Below are 24123 nucleotides of genomic sequence, written 5' to 3'. Positions count from 1 at the left end.
TTGAGTAAATTTGTGGGAGTGGACTCCTGGGAGTTGACAAATGAGTAGAAGCTGAATTCCTTCATCAGATATTTATTAACTATCTAGGAATTTCTGGGCTCTGGGAACAAAACATAAGCAAATATGGACGAGGTCCCTGCCCTGATGTGGCTTATCTAAACAGGAAAGGTGACATTAATAAAGTAATCACAACAAATACCGTCTAATGATAAAGCGTGCATTGTCGAACTATGCAGAGATGTGACAGCATTTAAGAGGTGGATCTGACCTAGTAGGGTCTCAGTAAAAGCCCAAGGCGATGACGTTGGATTGAGGATGTGAAAAATAGGGTTAAGAAGGCGAAGCAGAGTCGGGAGAGAGTTGTGGAGCACAGACCTATGGGGCGCCCAAAAGAAGGTATGTATGGCCGCAGCGCGGAGAGCCAGGAGGAGAGCGGAACCAGGTGAGCCTGGGAAAGTGAAAATAGGAACGCTCCTGGAACCGAAGGGACCAGACTAGGTAGGCAAGGGCGGGGAGAGGCGGCTCCACTCATAAACTACAATTCCCAGGAAGCATTCGGCGGACGGATGTGAGGTGAGCGCGAGCCGCGACCTTTGAAGGAAAGAAGGAAGTGCTTGGGCGTCGCAGAGCGGGAGAAGCGGACTAAGGTAGGCGAGGGCGCGGCGCGGCGCGGAGGGGCGGCGGGCCGAAGGGGCGGTGGGTCGGCGGCGGGCCGCAGTGGTGGCCGCCCGCCGGGCGCGGCGGGGCTGCGTGTCGTTATAAGGAGGCGGCCATTTTTGCGGGCAGAGACGGCCCGGGTGGGCGCTCGAGGAGCGGGGCGGGCTTGAGGCTGCGCGGCGGGCGGGTGGGCGGCCTCGGCCACCTGGTAATTGCTTCTCTTCCCGGCGTCTTGTCCACAGAGGGAGCAGTATGTCCGCGGAAGTCCCCGAGGCAGCCTCCGCGGAGGAGCAGAAGGTGAGTGTGCCCGCGGAGCGGGCCGGGGAGCCCGCAAGGCCCGGGGCCGTCGCTGCCGGGGGCCAGGCCTGGCGGCGGCCTGGTCCCACCGCGGGCGGAGGGGCGCAGCCGGAGCCAGCCCGGCGCCGGTGCAGAGCCGGTGTGCCGCTCCTCCTCACCTGGCAAGGCCAGACACTCCGGAACCGGCCGCCCGCAGGAGCTCGGGTAGTTAGCGCCGGCGTGGTGCGAGTTGGAGGTTCTCAGCGTCCTGGCTGAAACGTTCCTTTAGCGCCTGGGTGTGTCGGGGTTTCCTTTAATACTTAACTGTACACGAGAGCTCGTGACTTGGTCCTTAACGCGTGGAGCCTGAGCTTTTCCGTGGGCTGCACTTGGCTCATGAACCTTTATTTTTCCCTCGAAGAACTAACTGTCTAACTGCTTGTATTGTCTGCGTGTTCTTAACTCTAAAGGCGGTATCTCGTGTTGGGGCGGTGACTTAGACCTGGGTTGGAATTTCAGGTCCAGTCATTGTTAGCCGGGTAACCTTGGTCAGTTACTAAACTGTTCAAGCTTCAGTTTTCTCATCTGTAAAATAAGAATAATAATCCTTGCTGTATACAGTTGTTGTGAGGCTTAAATGTGGTGGGTAACTTACCGCTTTGGCGCAGCGTGTGCTCCGAAATGTGTGCCAGTGGGATTCGCCTGTGGTGCTTGACTAAAACTCGAAAGGTTGGAATTTAAATTTTTTTTTTGCCAGCTGACTTGATCATGTTTTTCGTGGAAACATGGGAACATTTTGTAAACTCACTTGTAATACCTTGCTGATGTAGGGAAATAGGCCACGGATCGGTGTTATTCAGATTATGGATATAAAGGCTTTATATTTGTCTAGGCTAGTGCTTGCTTCTAAATAACCATAATTATTTAAAGAATCAGAGGGCATTGTCATAAATAGGATTTGGTCTAATACTTGGATTTTGTAAGGGCTTCTGCTTTAGGTTATAACCATGCTCCTAATCAGGCTGAAAATTTGATTAGTGTTCTAAACCCATTCCATGTGTTCTTTACCATATTAACTTTCCCTGAATTGGATGGCTCTGTTATGATATTACTTGTAAAGTAACTGGAGAAAAAAGCAGTAAATAGGCCAAGTCACTACCTTATTCGAGAATATTCCGATGTAAACTATGTTGGGTATTTTTCACACTTTGCTAAAAATCGAACTTGGGGGCAAAAAAAAGAGTATATATGCTATATATAATTTAAGGATTACAGTCATAATCGTAATATTAAATATTATGTATTTATTGTAAAATATTTATCTTGGTGTTCATTATTGCTTAGGATTTAGGAACCCAGATAAAACAGCAAACCCATGTCTGTGCTGGCTTGTCCTAAACACTAAAATCAACCTCAGTTTTGACTTCTGAAGCACAATAATGTGCTATGTAATTTTCTTTTATGAGATTTGTTAATATGTTGCCAAAGCGTGGAGTGTTGATTTCTGCATCGTAAATGCTTCACTTGGGACAGCCTAATATTTATGTCTCTTAACAAGTTTAAGGTTATCTTCAATGTTTTCTTTTTGTGTCTACATTAAAATTTTAATTCAGGTCCTTTGGTTTTAGGGCTGCTGTGTGAGTTAGTAATATAACGTCCCTTCTTGAATTAAGGTTTGGCTGTAGATGTTAAGTGCCCGTAGCATGGATACCATCCCTAAACATGAGGAAAATGTGCAGAGTCACTTCTGTGTTCCTGTGGGCCAAATCACCTGTGTCTTCTATTTGGAAGAATAGTTAGATGACCTAAAAAAATTGGGTTATTGTTTTTGTACCCAATTTACCTTTGAATTAAAGCCAAAGTATTCAGCTAAAATACCTTTATAGTTTTATGGTACGTCAGCTTCTGAAAAACTAAGGTAAAGAGATGAGCCTGGCATAGAGTAAGAGCTAAGTCACTATCTATCTGAGTAGTATGTGCACCCTTGTTAAGAGAAGAAAACTGTATAAGCCACTATTTTTTATTGCGATACTAATTAAATATTACAAACGTAAAAATAAGTATAAACTCTTATCTCTCTTACACCATTCTAAAACTAAAACAAACTAAATACAGACAAAAACATTCTAAATTATTAATTCACTGTGGCATGGTAGTTTGCTGAAACTGAATTTCCAGTGTATTGAGACTATGGTAGCAATTGTTAAAGTTCAGGAGCCTTTTGAGTTTGGCAAGTTAACACTCCCTTAGACCATATGATCCCTTAGTTCTCCCTTTTTTAAGAGTAAGCTGTATGGTCATTTAACTGTAGTCTTAGGTACATCATTTACATTTTAAATTCAGCTCTGTAGTTTTCTCATTATTTGGACAAATGGAGTAGTAAATGAAAGCTCAGACACCCAAGTACCATAGTACTGCTTAAATATAAGATGGCAATTCAGATGCCCTAGGATATGCTTATATTTTTCTTTAGATTATCACTGAAGTGAAAAGTAAACATTATTTTAGCAGAGACCTCATGGATCCATCATCCACTTTGAATAACACTTAGCTGAGACAGGCATGCAGTCTGATCCTGGGGGTGAAAAGAGGCATGTGGAGACGTAAAACACATAGTTCTCTTTTCATTGTGAGCACCTTAAACTCAGGTCTCTCCTTTATTTATCTTTTCTCCCATGGCACCTAGGATAGTGCCTGGCATTGTTCTGAAAATGTTGGTTGAATGAATTTTTCTCCAAACTTTTCAGTTGAAACTATTGCCAAAGCATTATGTCAATACAAATGATGATACTAGTACTGCGGTTAAAAAAAGAGAGGGATAGACCATGGTGATATAAAAAACCTCAGCTTAGACCACTTAAGAAATCTGGATGAAATAGAAGGATGTTTATATGCATTTTTTCATATATATGGCTTTTAACTTTTTTTTAGAAAAGATCTTAATAGCAGGTTCTCTAGAAAACAGGTTTTCTAGAGATTTTATTACAAGATTCATCAAATTAAGTTAGTAAGGTGTCTTGGGAAAGGCTAACTCAAGTAGAGCTCTCAACTTAAATATTTTTGTCAGTTTAAAAGGTATGCTTGGTGCTTTTGTGACTGGTGGAAGAGGAGGAGAACTACTGTTTAAATTACTTCATTATGTCATCAGTAAAGAGTGGATATAAATTGCTTTCCCATTTTCCCAGTTTTTAAAAAATCGTGGTTAATATTGGCCTTTTTCTGGGACTGTTTTGACAGTACTTTTGGTAACCAAAAGGCTTAAGATATATTCAGTTTGGAGCACAACCTGCTCCTCTGGTTTGTTGTGCAACCATTGATTCTTAACAATCTAGAAGTAAACCTCAGAAAAGTTTTAAAATGTCTTTCAAAAAAAAAAAAAAGCTCTTTCATTTGTTGTATAGTAAATTGCTGAGATAGCAACAGTGTTTAGGCTTGCCTGTTGTTTGTGCAAGACTTTAATACTTAACAACTTCTATTCCTGAACTTGTAAGTGTCTACTAAACATGAAATATTCCAAAGATAAGCTGATGGTGAAACTATCACGTGATTAGAAAGTTTCTTAACGTTTAAAAAACAGTTTTGGAGTACATTGTATTTGTTCAGTCAGTAGACTTTGTTGTTGTCGTTGTTGGGGGTAGGAGTTTATTAATTAATTTATTTATTTTTGCTGTGTTGGGTCTTCGTTTCTGTGTGAGGGCTTTCTCTAGTTGTGGCAAGCGGGGGCCACTCTTCATCGCGGTGCCTGGGCCTCTCACTATTGCGGCCTCTCCCGTTGCGGAGCACAGGCTCCAGACGTGCAGGCTCAGTAGCTGTGGCTCACGGGCCTAGTTGCTCCGCGGCATGTGGGATCTTCCCAGACCAGGGCTCGAACCCGTGTCCCCTGCATTAGCAGGCAGATTCTCAACCACTGCGCCACCAGGGAAGCCCCCATTCAGTAGACTTTTATTGAACACCAATTAAATGCCAGGCACTGGGCAAGCAGCAAGGACTTAATAGAACTACAGAATTTTTCCACAGAGGTTGATAACAGTATTGGTCCCTTCCTGACACTATACCAAAGGATTTGTTGGCTTTCATTAATCTTTTTTTTTTTTTTTTTTTTTTTTGTGGTACGTGGGCCTCTCACTGTTGTGGCCTCTCCCGTTGCGGAGCACAGGCTCCGGACGCGCAGGCTCAGCGACCATGGCTCACGGGCCCAGCCGCTCCGCGGCATGTGGGATCTTCCCGGACCGGGGCATGAACCCGTGTCCCCTGCATCGGCAGGCGGACTCCCAACCACTGCGCCACCAGGGAAGCCCTCTTTCATTAATCTTATTCATCAATCAGTGCATCAGTGAACATATTGCTGAGCAGATTGAGAATTTACTTAGAGAGTTCAGATTTTTATTTGCTGATGTTGTTGTGTAACTTCCCTGCTGAAGACCAAAAAGTGGTATTAATCATTCAAACTTACTATCAATTCCATGACAGACTACAAAATAATCCTTAATTATTTGAATATATGTATGTTTATATATATATATATATATATGCTTTTATACCTTATAGTCCTCCTACTTACAGAAAGCTTAGCTAGTGTATTTCAATAGAATGATTCACAAAAATGCAAGTGCCTAACGTTAATAAATATTAGGCCCTGTGCTAATTGTAGAGTATACAACGAAGATTATTTTGGGGCATATGTTGTTGCCAAGAGAATAACTATCACTTAAAATATTGTTTTTAAGTTTTTGTTTTGTGTACATCATAAGCATACATCTCTGTTGCAGTATCCTGGATTTCTGCTTTCCTAGTTTGTAGCCTAGAGTAAAAGTTCCAGAATTCTAATGATGCTTTTTCCCCCCTCCTCCCAAAGCTATTATCAGCATAGAAACCACTTAGCTAAATGAAGTCACTAATATTCCAGCATCTATTTCTAAAAAGTAGTAAAATTTCTGTGTAACACAAAGGCCTCTTGGAGAGTAAAGTTTCAAAACCAGATTTGAATTTTTAGAAATACTTTCTTGGTTAAGCTTGTCATTTCCTGTCTTTGTTGATCCTTTCTATTATATCTTTCTTTTCTATTTCATTAATTTCTGCTTTTTATTTTCTCCTGTTTTCTCTGGCTTCCGTTCTTTGTCTAACTTCTCAAGTTGGTTGCATTGCTCATTGAGTTTTAGTTTTCTTTAATATAAGCCCTTAAGGGACACTTGTATCCCACAAATTTGGTATGTGTAGAATTTTTATTATTAGTGAGTTCCAAGTAATTTTTTTGTTCCTATGATTCCTTTTTTAACCATGAATTATTTAGTAATGTACTTTAATTTCCAAATGGCAGGGATATATACAGTTTGAAATAATTGACTTTTAACCTTCTGAATTGCAGTCATAGATTGTGGCCTGGATGGAAATGGTTAAGAATTGCTTTATGGCCTAATATTTAGTCAGTGTTTCCATTTGTCCTTGAGAAGAATATGTATTTCCTAATTGTTGGATGCAGAATTAAAATCAAGTATGTTGACTACTTTGTCTTTTTCACCTACCAATATGAGGAAGGTCTGTTGAACTCTCCTATGCTGATAGACCTATCAGTTGCTCCCTATAATTTTGTTGATTTATATATTTTGAGGCTTTCTTATTAGAGGCATAAACGTTAGATCTTCTGTATTCCTAATAAAGCTTTTTGGTCTTTTTTTTTTTCCTTTCTTGTCCTCCTCCCCCCCCCTTTTTTTTTCAGTTGACTGATTTTCTCTTCCATTTTACCCCCACTATTAGTTTGGAAGTTATATACTTTATTTCATTATTAAATTGATTCCCTCTGAAATTTTATCAAGCCTCCTCAACTAAGCAAAGTGTAAAATTAATATCATAAATCTTTTTGTAAATGAGACAGAAACATAGAACACTTAAACTTTAAAAAACTGTTGTATATTTTTATTTTGTCCTTTTTTAACCTCACATATTAAGACATTAAAATTAGGAAAGTGAATGTGTCAGTTATATTTCAATAAAGCTGGGGAAAAAATTAGAAAATTGACTTGTTCAGTATACATACATACATACCAATTTCTTTGTTTGCTTTTTCCTTCTTTATCTCAGACCTTTTGAGGGATGTATTTTCATTCTAGCTGGAATAAATGTTCAGGAATTCCTTTGAAGGATGTCCAGAAACATGCAATTACACCAAATTTTGTGTCCTTCTTTGCATTTTTTAATGTGACTGTAGGGATAAATTGCCTTTTTAAAAAATAATTTCTATTGCAGCTTTTTATTTTAAATCACTGTGAAATGAAGTTCTCACAACATAAGACCTCTTCAAACTCCAGAGTCAGGCATCTGGAGTAGACTGTCAGGTCATTCCTCCCTCTTAGCCCTATGTCCACCCCAGTCACCCAAAATCCTGCCAGGACCATCCTGGAGGTGAGGTGATCTCTTTTTATTTGTAATAGTTCTAGCAAAAGTTATACAACAGTTTATTCCTTTAATTTTAATTGGCAGTTTACATATATACATACTGCTATACATATTATCTCCTTTCTTTTAAATTACACAAGTACTTTCTAGGAACTATTTCAGTAAATTACTTATTTTACCTGATTTTGTCAGTTAATGTCCTGCTCTGGAGAATAGAAATCAATTTGTGTATTTCAGACAGAAAGGGATATGATTTAGGGGGTTAGGTTACAAATTATTTGAAAGGATAGAGTAGCAAAAAGGGGGAGATGATGTTTCCAGAGGTGAGGGATTGCAAAAAAAACCTTTGACCCTGCAAGAGTGAGCACTATTCTGAGCCCAGCATCCTCTGCCCCATCTCATGTAGCTGCTACAGTAGACCCTAATCATGAGCTTGATGCCCTTCTGCAGGAACACACAGGAGCGAGCTACTGCTGTCTGCACATTGTGTGGCATCACCAGGAATAAAATGGATTCTTTTTCCCATGCCTTTTAATCTGTTGTAGGTACCATTGGCAGAACCTTATAGGAATTCAGTCTGAGAAATGTGCTTTCAGCCTTATTCTAACTGTAGTGATTCAGAGGAGTGTTTAGAGAAGGGTAAGTGTGGGCTGAATGCCCATAGACACAGTCCACCACCTGACGTGTTATTAATACTCCACAAGCAAACTGTACCTGCGTCAGATCATTGGTGAACACCCAGGCATTTGAACTTGCTTATCAATAAGCCCTAGAACTGTATACATCTGCAAAAGGTTTAAGAATGTTTCTGTATGATCCATTAAAAGTTTTGTATGTGTCTTGATGGTACTGACTACATTTAAAAAATGTAGCTTAGGTCATATTTTCCACCCTTTTGGTGTTAAATGTAGCTGAAATCCTGAATCCAACTGCAAAGTTACACCTAGCAGGGACTTGCCATTGTGCTATGTATTTGGCCAGGAAGTCCAAGAATTGGTTTGTTTTTCTAGGACATATTACAAATTTATTGTAAATCTAAATATTTTCAGCTGTAGGTTCTGTTTTGCCCAAAATATTTTTCGATAGTAAACTGTTTCAATTTAATTAAACTGTTTCATTTAGTTGAATATTATATGTAAATATATACATAAATGTGTTCCTTATTAAGAAAATAGAGGAGTGCCAGATAAGATGGCATATTGTGCACAACTTTTTTTCCCTCGTATATAAAATGGGGAAATCTGCAGAAACGCTGGAAACTAGGGAAAGTTGCTACCCCATGCTAGAAATTTTAAGGAATCTTTCTTAGATACAGAGAACTGATCATTCAAATCAAACAAAGAAGTAGAGCGCTCTCATTTCCCAAGCCTAAGAAAGCTGGAAGTTTTTAGTGGAAATGTAGGACTCTGTTAACATCCTTTAATTTGAAGGTGCTGGGACCGAAAGGCTATAATCGGGCTGGAGTCCTTTTCAACCAGTGTCCAAATTTAACGTCAACCAATTTAAAAAAACAATCGTATAGTGGAACCCAAGAGTAGGTCCCTCCCAAGTCCACTTATAAATTAACCACTGTGGATACCCGGGGCTGTAGTAGCGAAGTGAAGCCTCTGTGGTGACCCAGCGCACTCTCTTATACTAAACTGGGAACCTTAAATTTATATTATTTCTCCAGCTTATCTGATTAATACAATGTAGTCATATCTTGTATAGGGGTTAGGTTCTAAAGTTAGTAAGGCAAAAAATCACATATAACTGAAATCACCCTTGAAAAACCCAGTGAAGTCATGATCACATTAGAGACTGCCCCATCAATTCTCAGTAGGTCAAGTGGTAGTCACTTTTTTGTCTAGTGTTTGAACAGATGGCCGAGCTGGTTCTTCAGTTGATTGCCAGCTGAGGTAGTTGATTCCTGTTACAGGGGCTGAGTTTTTAAACACTGGAATGATAAACAGTATGTTGATACACTTACACTCTGAAAGAGACATACTCTCTGGGATTGAGACTCTCCTGGGAACGCGGGGTTGCGTCATACACCTCACACTTGAGCTACCCTTTTTGCATGGAATGACTGGCAGAATCACCGATACTATTTAGAGTCTCTATCTCTGGCTGGGCACACATAGTTGAATTTTTTGTACATCAAGTGAATGATGCAACCACTGTAAAAAGAATGAAAATCAAAATATGTAGATGCATGAAACTGCAGCATAAGAAGAGAGTAGAACACTTGAAGCAGGAGGAAGCATACACATAAAAGAAGCCCCATAGAAAGGGTATATTTGACAGCAGCAGCAGCTTTATTCTCAAAATCCTCTAAGACTAAAAATGAGAAGAGGTAACAACACATGAGGAAGCTTTTGAAGATGGAAAAAAAATATTGACAATCTATAAGGTGAATAAAGCTGATTATAAAACATGTATGAAAATACTTTTGAGGAAGATATATGCAAAAATTATATGAAGTTTCTTGAGTTCCTAGATTAATAAATGATTACTTGCTGCTGTGTAAGAACAGTAGGCTTGGCATTTATGGATAACATTTCTGCTTTTTGACTATGCATAAATAACCTGGAAGAATCAAGATATGCAGAGGTGTGTAATTTTGCTGAGCTGGTGTGCAGAAATGAGTCCATTAGCTAAAAAGTGTGCCTTGCCATTGCCCAGCCTCCCCTATCAAGGCAGCTCTATTTTTCTTGATTCGTTCATTCTTCTGCATTCCTTGCCATGAAGTGGTAAACACTGCTTCCCTATGAAATATTACTCTTGGGGACTTCCCTGCAGTCCAGTGGTTAAGACTCCCCACTTCCACTGCAGGGGGCACAGGTTCCATCCCTGGTTGGGGAACTAAGATCCCACGTGCCGTGTGGCACAGCCTCTATATATATATATATATATGGAAGAAAGTAAGCTATATCAAGACTGGTGTTAAAAGTGAATAGGCTTAAGATATTGATAGTCCTTGGTCAGAAAACATATTTTTGATGCATTGAAGATGGGATCTTTGGCATGAAAACTGTGCCATTAAATATGGGTAGAAATTAGGCAATAAAATATACAGATGTAAAGATTGACAGAGATGATGTTTCTCTCCTTTAAAAATAACAAGGTCTTCTGCATTATTCAAGGAAAATCTGATGGTAAGTAAGCTGCTGTTAATTTCTATTAAAGATTCTCAGAGCTTTCAATTAAATATGATTTTGAATAAACAGGAGGTCAAAAAGCTCTTTTTTATTTTAACAGTATTAAGATGGTTCTCTAAATATGGGCAAAGAGCTGATGAGTTCCATAGAAGGTGACTAACTATAAATGTATTATACATGACTGGAAAGTAATGGCAAGCAAGACTTCAGAGCTGAGCTATCTTGATATTTTTATCCAGTGTGTGGGGTGTTATACATGCATCACAGCTATAATAGAGCTGTCACATGGATCATTTGAAAAACAAGACAGAGATGTTTTAAAAGCCTCTGTGCTTGATTTCTTAGTCTGTTGCTGCATTATTTGGTATTTGACAACTAAAGTCAGAATCCAGATATTTAAAAGGTGGAATTATCTAAAATATCTGAATTGTAATAGAGAAGTAATTTATTTAAAATTATTTCAGGAAATGGAAGACAAAGTGACTAGTCCAGAGAAAGCTGAAGAAGCAAAATTAAAAGCAAGGTATCCTCATCTGGGACAAAAGCCTGGAGGTTCAGATTTTTTAAGGAAACGATTGCAGAAGGGGGTAAGTTCTCATGTGTAAATCTTCACATGTTTAAGTCCTGTGAACTCAGTGTGCCGAAAGAGATTGTGAAATGGGTGTCTGTGTTTATAGCTCTTTACCACCAGATGTGTGTGCATTGATAAGTATATATGTTGGCTATAGTTATATGTGAATTATTTTCTCAAATAAACCAAATTGCAAGGGAATATTTTTTTCAGCTTTATTGAGTTATAACTGACGTAAAATATTATGTAACTTTAAGGTGTACAGTGTGATGATTTGATACATGTACATATTGCTAAATGCTTACCATAATAAGGTTAGCTAACACATCTTTTACCTCACATAATTACCATTTTCTTCTTGTTATGGTGAGAACATTAAAGCTTGACTCTCATAGCAACTTCCAAATATACAATCCAATATTGTTAACTGTAGTTAACACCATGTTGTCCATTTATTAGATCCCTGGAACTTACGCATCTTATAATTGAAAGTTTGCACCCATTCACCAGCATCTCCCCATTTCCCCCACCACTCAGCCCCTGGCAACCACTGTTCTTCTCTGTTTTCTATGAGTTTGATGATTTTAGATTCCACATATAAGTGATGTCATACACTAATTGTCTTTCTACCAAAAGAATATTTTAACATTAATTTTAGTTTAACAGATTACTTTTAAAAGTGGCAAAATATAGAATGGTGTTTTTATATAGCATGAAAGAATGACATTCACAGCTTTGAAATAATAGAATGACAAAGAAGGATTATACCAAAACATAAAAATAAAATCCTTGTTCCATGAAAAGTAATATGGTGGGGAAATTATTATAAAAATGTTAGTTAATATTTGTAATACATAAAATGGTTTTTCAAATACACAAGGAAAACATTAAGGTGCCCTAGATAAAGGATTTTAGCAGAGGAAATACTGTTATGAAACACAGAAAAAAAATGTTTATCCAGGATAGAAATCAATGGAGTATAAATTAGAACAATTATTTCTTTGTAGCTTTAACTATAATAAAAAGCAGCATCACTATTCAACAGCAGAGATATAGTAAATAAATTGTGATAAGTCAACAAAGTAGAACATTATGTGGTCATTTAAAAAGAAAAGGCCATAATATAGGGCATAAATAGAAAAAAGCAGCATTGAGAAACATGTTCTGCATTCTGTGTAAAATGTATCTGTACCAAGTCTCATTTTGAAATCATCCCATCAGATGTGGTTTTAGTATGAAATTATGTAATTTTCTTTGATTATTATTATTTGGATTTGGGATTTGACTATTAGTGTTTAGGAAACTTTTTTTCCTTTGCTAATCTTCAGTATAACTTATGCTAGCAGCCTTTCCTCCAACATTTGGGCTGTTGACTTTGTCATTTTTCTCTAGCTTCAACGATTTATGACTTTTTAAGTATCTTCAAGTTAGAATTTATATACATTGTGTCTTGGCATTGGTGTTATAGATGTAAATAGTTGTCAATAAGAAAATGCCACTTGAATCAAGAAATTTATATAGAATTTGAGAAGGGAGCTCTTGAATGATTCTGTATTTTACCAAAATGTCAGTGAATAAACACTTTTATATTAGGGAAATGAAGTGTTATATTCAACTATATAATTTCTTACTATGTTAAAAGACTTTTGTTTTTTAAAAAATGTCTGGATCACAGGGTTTTAGTTTTCCTCTGTCGTAATAGCAAACTGGCAAGTTATCTTAGTATTTTTAAACAGTTACTTGTTCATTTGAGAGGGTTGGTTAGATATCATTTATTTTAGGTCCCTTTCTGTTTTATTGTACTCGTTAATGTTATTTATTCGGATACCTATTTTTAGGCTTTTAACAATATGACGTGTGAGGGATATCAAGCAGCAGTCTGGCCCATGTTTTTTCATATTTGTGGAGTTTGTAAAGTCCCAAGAAAACAGGATCCAGTTTTAAGAAACATGACCTTAAAAGTAAATACTGTCGCTTTGGTGATCCATTAGTGTCAATGCAATTATAAATATGGATGTAAGTGTGGCCCTTAAATTGAAGTGGGAAAAGGCTCTTATAAGAGTGTCATCTAGATGGTACAGAATATGTTAATTTTAAAAATTTTCACTTGCACAAAATTTAAAAATTGTTAAAGACAAGTAATATTGCCTTCTTGAACTGTATCTCTTCCAATATGAGAAACACTGATCTAGTTCATTCCTCTACCTAGAGCAGTTATAATTATTAAGCATTGAGTTTAGTTTTTCTCTCACCACACTAAATAAATTTAATTCCTTTTCCTCAAGCAAAGTAGCCTAATCTACAGTTAAGTGTGATCCCCTTGTGATGAACCTTTGGTTACTATAAAATAGGTAACATTAGAAACAGACTTTATTACATTGGGGAAAATCTGCCTAAAATTTGCACTATGTGTTAAAGTTCTCATTTTGTGCTTTTGACTCTAAGAAATTTGGCAGTCTGCTTTCTCTTTTAGAGGCTACTAAACTTCAGTAGTAGCTCTCTAATATAATATAGTACATCAGAAGTTCTGAGGTTTTTTTTCACTACACTTATTTTAAAACATGCAGAAATGAAGCTGCATGCAGCTTCATGAATACACTTGAAGCTTCAGAAATGAAGCTTCATGCATACACTTATTTTAAAACATGCAGAAATGAAGTCTTAGAAAGGCCTGGTCCAAGTTTCTACTCTATGTGTAGTGACACATGAAAAGCAATTTCTAACTTTAGACTCTGGCCTAAGGCCAGATGCTTATAAAAGAATAGGCACTGGAGGGAGGCAGCCGGTGAGACGTTTTTTTCAGGCCATTCAGCAATCTTAAACTAAGCTGTGAGTTCCTAGCTCCTTGATTTACCACTTGAGTTACCCCTGAAGTCTCAAAGATAATATTTATATTTCCCCCCTTCATCCTTTGTCCAAGCCCTCACCTCGTATCTGGATTCTTGTCTATGCTGTAGGCAAAGGTTAGGTTCCCCTCCTTTGAGTAACCATAGCACCTCATGTATTTAAAACTGTAACAGTGGATTTACTTGGCTGTTGTCCATTTTTGTATCTCTCTTCATGATTCACACAGTGCCTCGTGTAGTATTGCAGGCACTCAGTAAAGGTGGGCTAAACATGATAGGTGAAAGTCAGAACCCAGGCAGATTCATCTGTTTTAACCTTGGAACAGACTAACTCGTGTAGATTATCTATATTAAGGTTGATCTTTAGCTCCACAATTTCTATTTCAGTGATAAATGGTGTGGTTGTTACCACATCCCATCTCTCCAACTAATAAGAGTGATTGTTGTACCTAGTGTCTTAGGTGAAAAATGGTGGTATAGGATAGGGATGTGTATTTTAAGTGATAATTAATTTCTAATGAGTTCATTTCTTCTATTACCCTAGCATTTATATTTTAACCTTAATTTTTATGTTAGTGAACTGCTCTAATTCAAATAAATGGTCTAAATCCTTACAGAAAAGTTCATCTTAGATGACAGAGTACCAGCAACTATAAATAATAGTTTTAATAATTGTAAACTTGATTGGAGATGGGTGACATCCCAAATGCAAGTTGGTGGATTGTGTGTTTTTATTTTCAAAATCATTTAAACAAGAAATTCATGCTGGTTTTTCCATTAGTAAGTGAAAGGCTTGTGTCCCACTCTTTAAGTCCATGGCTATTAGCTCCCAGATAGATTGATATGGAAGTTTATGTCAATATTGAGGGTTCCATACTGGAACTAGAATGATATAAGTAAGCCTGAAGAAAGGATTCTTGCCTGACTTCTCAGCTGTTGACTTGTGATAGAACTCACTATAGAGTCATAGCTATTTCGTGTAGTTGATGTTTTTGTTTAAAAACTATTAGGTTTATTTTATTTTGACAGCACAGGGTCACATCTATATCTTAAACCAGTGTAATTGCATATGAAAGCTTTTTAAACTCTAGTCTGAATTTTTTTTTTCTTGTAGCAAAAATATTTTGATTCTGGGGATTACAACATGGCTAAAGCGAAAATGAAGAACAAGCAACTTCCTACTGCAGCTCCGGATAAGACAGAAGTCACTGGTGACCACATTCCTACTCCACAGGACCTTCCTCAACGGAAACCATCTCTTGTTGCTAGCAAGCTGGCTGGCTGATTAAAAGAGCTGAACTGCATGAATCTTCTAATTCCCTCTATTTCTCCTTAATATGTTACTTCTCCACTTTTTATTTCCTTTCACTCACTAAGTCATTTGAGAGTTATGGCTTTGCAGGTAGTGGTAGTGTGTGTGTAAGGGAATATACATGTGTAGAGTTTTGATTAGTTTAACAGTGCACTGATGAAAAGAACATGTTAGAGCAATGTAAAGTAATCTACTTGAAGATAATTGTATATATTACCTAACTCCTAGTGTAGGGCTGGTTCCAACAAGTAACAAGCAAGTTTTACAATTTTAATGTTTTGGCTTTCTTTAATTCATCTTAATTATAGCTTTGTATGTTACTCTTATTTAATGTAACCTCTATTGTATTGATTTCTTCTGTATTTTCCTTTTGGATTTTGTAAAACAGAAGTTTAAGACCACAAGTTAGAAGGTCACATATTTCAATTAGAAGAAAGGTCACATATTTCAAACACAAATAGATGGGGCTTCAAAAGATTTGTATCCTGTCCTTGAACTTGAATGGCCTTAAATCTGTTTCAGCTTTAACAATAGAATTTTACTTGGGCAATATTTGCCCATTCTGGTGTAACTTATGTGACTCTAGTGCTTAACAGCTGCTGTTGAAGCTAGTATTCTTATTCAGTTCTGTAGTGTTAGAATACCTTTTGTTGTTGAAGATGTGAATGAAGTGTGCATGTGCATCGACTGTTGAATTCACTTTTGTGCCATTTTTGTAAATACAGTAGTTTTGCACAACCTCTCACAACTGTCTGTATTAATTTCACATATTAAAGAGTAGATGATGTGCCAACCAGAAGCACAAGAGTTCCTACACAAAACCCCGTGTGTCATTAGAGCTTTTGCATAGTAAGAGTAGTTTACAGTCTTGGGGTTATAGAATACCAAACTGAAATCTTTGCTCAGTCTGCCATAGACTTAAGCTTTTTCATTTGTTCCTCATATCCATGACTCAGTGGCCTTGTGCAAATATGATATGTTGCTTAGGCATATCTTTTGTCCTATGCAGAACATTTCATTTTGACTTTTATGAAAATCACAATTCATGTAATTTATATAAACTTTTTTAATGTAGAAACTTTTTACTTCCACAGTCAATTTTGGGGACACTAGAATAAAATACTTTGCCTCCTGTGGCCCCTCCCTTCTTTTTTTCTTGCTTCTTTGACTCAAATTGTGTTGGGCTGTGCTGTTCAGTCTCTTCAGAAACATAGGTGTCTATATCTTTACTCTTGAAATTTGCTCTGTTGAATGCTGTATATTCTAACACAATAATGATATTTTCCTTATAATTTCTCAGTTGTTAATTAACCACTCTTAATCCTGTATTGTTAAGAATTGACAGTTGTTTAAATAAAAGGAAATTTATAATGAAACAAATATTTGAGAAGATTGGCCCAGGAACCTAGTCAGGATGAGCTGAATTTTAAGTAATTATAATGAGCTAGGTGAATTAGGCTTGTGACAATTAGAGGAATTTACATGATAGGTGGAACATATTCATATTAAATACTTAGATATTTTGTTTCTATAGATGTCACTTTAATAAAATATAATACTTGTGGTTTATCTAGTTAGTAAGAACTTTAATTAACAGACTTTACTGGGACAAATTTACTGGTCTTTTAGGAGCTCTTCCCATGATGCTGAGGATATGTAGCCTGAGATGATAGTATATTTTTCTTCATCTTTTACTTGTGCAGGGCCTCCCCCTCTTTTGGATCCAGGCATCTTTTCTGGATCTTGGCTCCATTTGTATACCTGCTTTCCTATGACCTCAAATCACCATAGATGGTGCCTTGAGCATAGTACCTGCACTTAAAGGCTGCTTAGCTCTCTGAGGAAAACTTGCTGATTATCTTTGTGCTTCACCCACCCCAAAAGGCAGAAAACAACAAAATCGATAATGTGTTAATTTGTTATTATAAGGATTAGTTACATATAAATAGATTTCTAATGGGAGTAAGTAGGTTATTCCAAAGTGTGTATAATCATTGTAGGATTATTTAAGAATTACAAAATACCCCAAAGTAGAATACCTAGTGGTTTTGTTTTGTTTTTATGACTATTTGCAAGCTATCACCATTAAATTCACACACACATCAGAGATTAATCTCAAAGATCAGACCATGTTACTGATTATGGTAGGACTCCTGCTATGGTTTGCGACAAGTGATGTAATCTCTGCCTGAGTTTTCATTTGTAAAATACAATGCTAATATTAACCTACCTCAAAACTTGTTGAGGATCTGTGAAATACTGAGTAAGTGCCCAAAATAAAATATTGTTGATTGTCTTTTTATTAATAAATTTCCTCATTAAACCAACCTGCCTTCTGTAAAGTCACAGTGATAGAAATCTCAGGATTTTCCATCAGAAAAGACCTGTCATTTAGGACTTGTAGGTATAATTGCTTAGCCTCCATTATTGGTGCTTGGGATAGAGGTTTTACATTTTTGTGTTTTTGTTCTGCTTCAAGGCTCAGTTTATTGAAGACATATTTGCAGGCTGTTTCACCATCGCTTGAATGAAGATTTTTGACCAAGATGGGCTTAAACATTTCTGTGGTTTCAGAATTGTGGTTTGAGAAATGGCCAATTTTAATCATTGTCCTTCTTATTATAAATGAATGTTGGAGTAAACAAGTTGGAGATAAATACTTCATGAAAACTAGCTAATGTCTGAACTCAATTACCTGTTTTATGTCCAGTAGCTCCTATTTGATAATACAGTTCTGAGAAACATTTCATTTTTAAAGGCTACATCTGATTAAAACAATTATTGGCATGTTGGGATAGTAAGGACTGTTGGATTGTTTTGAGGAACTGAAAGGAGCATTTTTGCAGTCTATTTACAAGTTATTCAGTATTCCTTTGCTGCTCACCTAAAAATAAGTCTTAACTATTCATCAAGCCCTATACTTGTTGTTACTTCACTTGGAATTTGTTGCTGTTTTTACTTGATGTAACAAAACTGTACCTCTGAATGTTTATTGATACTTTTTACTAAATCAGACATGTATTCTTTCTCAATCCAAATTAGTGAAGTTTTATCAGTGCTGAAATATGATATCTACTTGAATTGTGCTCTAAACTTGGTGTTTGGTGATCCAGGGGCAGGTATCCAATAGGAAGAGCATGTCTGAGTGGCAACTTAAGCAGTTTCTGTGGTGGCCTTTTTACATTCCCCAACATTCAGACACATTTCTTCCATTTTTCATTTTCCTTTTTTGCCTCATTTTACTTCACTTCTCCCCCCTCCCATCCCTGCTTATTTCTTAAGCCTCCTGATAGCATCTATTAAATGGTATTTAGGACTGATGAATGATCAATCCTTTAATACCCTTCCCAATATAACACAATTAAGGACCCATTTAAAATTTTCTAAAACACTGTCCTCACCTGGATAATGACAGGTTTGAGCCACCTTCCCAACTCTGCAATTCAGCATGCACTGCCAGTCTTCCCCCATATCCCTTCTCCCCCTGACATCACACCATACCTTGTAAAATTGGGATCAAAGAAGCCTCATTCTGGGATTGTTAATCTAAGGATAAAAATACTGATTTTTAATACTGTTTTACTAGTTTCTGCCTTTTAAAGTAGGTAGGCCTATGGGTTTTATTCTGGAAATCACTGATGGTCATGACAGCCATTAATTATGTTTGTATTGTTATTTATCAACTAAACAGCATTTGAAAGAAAAATCTAATTTCTTTAATATACCCTCAAATCTGTTACTGCATCTTTTATTTGTGATGCAGTAGTAGGACACTTGCCTCTATTAAAAGGGCCAAGAGTAAATGCCTTTTTTGTTGAACATGTCTATAGAGTTGGCAGTTAATGCTGAAATTTGTTAAATAGCCCTTCCAAAATTATACTTGTGAAATACACAATAATAAATTGATCTACTTAATTTCTATTGATTTGATTTGCAGTTTTTGTCTCATTTAAGTGTTATATTGTTTTTCAGTGTGTTTTCTGAAGTTGATCCCTTTAGATTTCAGCTACTACGATATGCAGAAAGAATTTAACTATTGTAGTCTTAAATTTTGTTTTAATTTAGATAGTGTTTGTTTATGAGGTCCTAGCAGCCTAACTTATATTTGTAAAGGCTTTGTAATTTAAGTAACATGAAATGTTTGCAGATTGTGAGTCTTTTCCATCTCAGGTATAAAACACTCTAGTACAATACTGTCAGAAATAGAAAGATGGATGAGACATTCTGAGAAATTTTATATACATACAGTTGACCCTTGAACAATATGGGGGGTTAGGGGTGCCAACCCTGGGCGCAGTTGAAAATTTGTGTATAACTTACAGTCTGCCCCCCTTATCCGTGGTTCTGCATCCACGGATTCAACCAATCACAGATCGTATAATATTGTAGTGTGTATTGTGTGGACCTATAAGTGGCCCCACACAACTCAAACCTGTGTTGTTTAAGGGTCAACTGTATGTGTGTGTGCACATTTAGATAGATGGATAGATAAAACTTAATGCAAGGTGGAAGTATTACATTCCTTAAGAGAAATAGAAATAATAAAGTTCCAGGAAGTCTAGAGGAATGCATTATTAAATTTAGGGGATAAGTGGGATGAGTGGTAAGTTAGGGAAATTTTAGAGATAGTTTTGAGAGATGGGCTGCTGTAGGCATTGGTGGAGGGAAAGGGAGAAAGAAGCATTTTAGGTGGAGGGCTGTTATTTTCAAATAGGCAAGGAATTGGGAAAATGTGGCTCTGTATAAGGAAGTTTGGTTGGAGATCAGGGCATGCGAAGGAACTTGATTTTCCTGCATAACACTGTCCTTTCCTGCAGCCTTCAACTCAGTAAATACACCTCTGTGCACTTGCCCACTTGAGTACTCGAGCCAACGTATCCTTTATTCCTCAGAGGCTGTGACCAACACCCACCAAAATACACTGAATTTGTCCATTTCTCTTCCCTGCTGGCACCATACCCAAAGCCACTATTTCTTACCTGGACAACTGCTGTAGTTCTAACACATAACTTTCTTTTTTTTTTTTTTTTTTTTTTGCAGTACACGGGCCTCTCACTGTTGTGGCCTCTCCCGTTGCAGAGCACAGGCTCCGGACGCACAGGCTCAGCGGCCATGGCTCACAGGCCCAGCCACTCCACAGCATTTGGGATCTTCCTGGACCGGGGCACGAACCCGTGTCCCGTGCATCGGCAGGCGGACTCTCAACCACTGCGCCACCAGGGAAGCCCTAACACATAACTTTCTACTCCTGCTCCCTTGTGCGTGCTGCAGTCCCACCCATTCCCACTGCCCCATCCCATTTCCGTTCTGAAATCATACATCCAAGATCCTTTTGCCCCTGTTGAACATGTTTCTTTTCCATTAAACACTTCCCCTGGTTTTTTTTTTTTTTTTTTTTTTTTTGTGGTATGTGGGCCTCTCACTGTTGTGGCCTCTCCCGTTGCGGAGCACAGGCTCCGGACGCACAGGCCCAGCGGCCGTGGCTCACGGGCCCAGCCGCTCCGCGGCATGTGCCCCCAGACTGGGGCACGAACCCGTTTCCCCTGCATCAGCAGACGGACTCTCAACCACCGCGCCACCCAGGAAAGCCCTCCCCTGTTCCATAGTTTGGCTAGCTCTTTTTCATTCTGATCTCGGATCAAATTTAACTTCCTTAGGTGAAGTCTAATTCGTTATTGCATCCCTAGCACCTAGAAACAGCTTATACATACTACATGCTTTTTGAATGAATAAAGTGAAATGGAATTGGAATATTGGGTTGGAAATTAAGTGAGAAACCAGATTAAGGTTATGGATGCAGAGAGATGATGATTCTCCATCTCAGTCATGTCTAACCTTTCCTTCATTGCAGTAGGCCTTTATACTCTGTTTCTCAGCATGAGGAGAAATGTCAAAGAGCTTTGCTCTCATAAACCTCACATCACTGAAATTGGTGCGCCTGATTTTCCATGGCAAGGATGTATTAAATGTTCACTGCTTCTCTACTCTTGCTTGTAATCACAACCTTGCAAACATTATGCATCTGGTTTCTGAGGCTCTTTATTGCCCCATTACCAATAACTTGGGCTGATTAGTGTCTGGTAGACTCTCACTTTCCTGCAACTATACAAGCTAACATTCCTAATGACTTTGTCTATAGATGTAAGGTGCCAGTTGCTTGAGTTACTGCAAAAATGATCATTATAGAGCAGCCATATTTTTAAGACAAAGATCAGAAGCAGACACACCAGTGCGCAGCTTTCTGTCATGCCACACTTAACAAGTTACAGAACACAAACCTTTCACTTCTTCAGTAGAATATCCTGGGTATATTCTGTTACAATATTGCCAACTGTTTGCAGTATATTCACATTCCCATGGGAGATTGGTTCTACAGAAGCAAAGGGAGGAAAAATTTCAATAAGAGGATGGTCGTCTACAGAGTAGAGTGCAGCAGAATGAGGAAGAGTGGGACCTGAGAAAAGGCCACTGGAAATTGGTATCACTGATCATTTGGAGAGAGCAGTTTCCGTAGAGGTGTGCATGGGCCTGGGACAGAGGGACAGAAAAGGAACAATAAGTGATTAAAGGTGAGTTAGTGGAGAGGATGTGATTTTTTGAGAATTTCTGAGGTACATAAAAGAAGATACAGTCTTTGGCTTTGCTTTTAAATGTAGGAAAGATTTGAGTTTGGTTATAGATAGGCAAAACAAAAGCATGGGAGAAAAACCAAACATATAGAAGAGGCAAGAGGGCAAGAGCTGGGGTTGAGAGCATGCGTGAGGAGATTAGCCTTGGCATGTCTTCCACACAGAGGATGAATGACTAGAGTGCAGGTGGGGGAAAGGGATACTAGAGGAGAGTGGTCACTGAATGACCTTAGTCCTACTTGTAAGAGAGGGGGGTTGAGGTCATTTTCCTGGAGGGTATGAAGAGAAGAGGGTAGAGCTTTGAGACCCAGGGACTCTTTATAGCTTTGTAAAAGCATGTATGTACTTAACAGATCCAGAAAGGATCTAGAAATTTAAAAGTGGTTTCGTTGGGATCATTGTTTGAATTCAAAACTTTTTTTAAAATTAAATTTTAAAATTTTTTAAGGAGAACTGAATGGAGCAAATGCCTTCTGTGGGGCATCAGTCGTTGGGGTAAAAATGTGGAAAAGAATGGTAGAACCAAAACCTGGTTCTAAATTAAATTATTAGATTTCTTTTCCTGCTCCTCTTCAATTTTTAAAAGGTAAAAAAGTATGCTTGTAATGATTCTAAAGTCAAGTAGTACAGAAGGACATGGTGAAAAGCTAAGAATCACAAAATATGCCTCTACCACCAAGTTTAGCTCCTCTACCACTGGAGACACTCAAGCTGTTTTGTGTTTCTTCTGGTAGTTGCCTCCATGCCTCTCAATAGTATGTTTATACCACTGTTTCTTAATTTCTTAATTTTAAACATAAATTAATAGTTTTCAAGACTGATAAATGAGGATTAAGCTTACATTTCCTACCTCCTTTCCCTCCCACCCTCTTTCTAGGATCATATCATTACTTTTGATTCCTCTATAGGCTTCCTTTACAATGTCTAATAATATATTTTCACCATTATTTCTTATCCCATTGGCTGTCAACAGTATTTCTTGTCTCTCTAGTGTGTAAGATGACAATATTAACACCACCATCCTTCCTTTTGACTCTCCTCCCTTCTCTTGGCCTTTGCCATCTGTGTTCTTACCTTAAGGTTGATAACACTTGCATTCTATTTTATAATCATTATTAATAGTCCTCTTAGCTTTATAGGTTGATATAGTTCACTGCAGATCACAGTGTATACTATGATTTCATTTTTTTAAATCGCTTTTTGTTTTTCTTGGTGTTTCTAATTATTTTTTCTCTTCATCCTTTTGGCCTCTATCATAACCACAATTATTTTAATGCCTCCCATCACATCGAGTAGTCTATAGACTCATCCTTTTACTCCAGAAAACTCCCCTGTAGGCAGGTCTCCTTGCTTCAGTCTGAACTTGTTGATTCCTTATCCTAATGCACAGTCGTCATCTTGGGACTTAGCTGCTCTCCTGAACTGAATCCATTATTTTCTAGATTGCATATATGGCAACCATTGCCTTTTGCCAGTGTCTTATGTCATATTCCCCAGAAGTGGGATCTTCCTTAGAAGTGGAAGTTCTTTATTTTTAAAAAATTTCATGGGGCTACCCTGGTGGCGCAGTGGTTGAGAGTCCGCCTGCCGATGCAGGGGACGTGGGTTCGTGCCCCGGTCTGGGAAGATCCCATGTGCCGCGGAGCGGCTGGGCCCGTGAGCCATGGTTGCTGAGCCTGCGCGTCCGGAGCCTGTGCTCTGCAGCGGGAGAGGCCACAACAGTGAGAGGCCCGCGTACCGCAAAAAAGAAAAAAAAAATTTCATGGATAGTTTTATGTGTCACGAACATCTTTCTCCAGTCTGTGGCTTGCTTTGTCTTAGTTCGTGATATCTATTGATACATTCCTAGTTATATTTTAGAACTGAATTCAAACATACCTTTGGGAAAACTGAATATTCCCCTCCCCTACGTCATGTTAATTGTTCCATTTTCTGAGACACAATAACCATTTCCATATAACACTGTTTTAGCACTTAATCACAATACATTCTAATTGACTTCATTTATCCTCTCTTACAGGAAAATTATCTTATTTTGCTCCAGCACTTAGCCTAGTGCCTGGCCGTTTTAAGTGCCCAATAAATATTTTCTGAAAGAAACTATGCCCTTGAGATGTAGCCATTCCCATTCACCACATTCATCCCATATACCACTCTATAATGGTCAGGGTTCTTAATGCCAAATTCATAACTGGCTCATTTAGGCGAAAATGGGTTCACTGAAAGATATCAGGTCACTTACAAAACTGTTAGAAAGGCTGGAGAAACAGTCTTGAAGTAAATCTAGGAACAACCCCAG

General features: G+C 38.0%; 1 protein-coding gene across 2 annotated transcripts; it reads left to right on the top strand.

The window, feature by feature from the left end:
* Window positions 1–587: 587 nt before the first annotated feature.
* On the top strand, window positions 588–19120 carry ARPP19 (cAMP regulated phosphoprotein 19). Of its 2 annotated transcripts, none has more exons than XM_082617081.1 (4): window positions 588–647; window positions 900–954; window positions 10931–11053; window positions 14998–19120. In XM_082617081.1, exons 2-4 carry the CDS (start codon window positions 910–912, stop codon window positions 15166–15168), a joined length of 339 nt encoding a protein of 112 aa, XP_082473207.1. In that variant the 5' UTR covers window positions 588–647; window positions 900–909; the 3' UTR covers window positions 15169–19120. The 2 variants fall into 2 exon arrangements, with proteins under 2 accessions (XP_082473207.1, XP_082473208.1); XM_082617082.1 differs by lacking the exon at window positions 588–647 and adding an exon at window positions 675–696.
* The last annotated feature ends 5003 nt before the right edge of the window (window positions 19121–24123 follow it).

Source organism: Mesoplodon mirus (assembly GCF_964341445.2).
Source record: "Mesoplodon mirus genome assembly, chromosome: 4".
NCBI classification, from domain to species: domain Eukaryota; kingdom Metazoa; phylum Chordata; class Mammalia; order Artiodactyla; family Ziphiidae; genus Mesoplodon; species Mesoplodon mirus.
Note: the sequence above shows the minus strand (reverse complement) of the source record. Positions and strands in the feature narration are given on the sequence as shown.

Coding starts and splice junctions, on each gene's coding strand:
- ARPP19 (XM_082617081.1), top strand. CDS start 910: ATGTCCGCGGAAGTCCCCGAGGCAGCCTCCGCGGAGGAGCAGAAG. Junction 955..10,930: donor CCTCCGCGGAGGAGCAGAAG/GTGAGTGTGCCC, acceptor AAATTATTTCAG/GAAATGGAAGACAAAGTGAC. Junction 11,054..14,997: donor GGAAACGATTGCAGAAGGGG/GTAAGTTCTCAT, acceptor TTTTTCTTGTAG/CAAAAATATTTTGATTCTGG.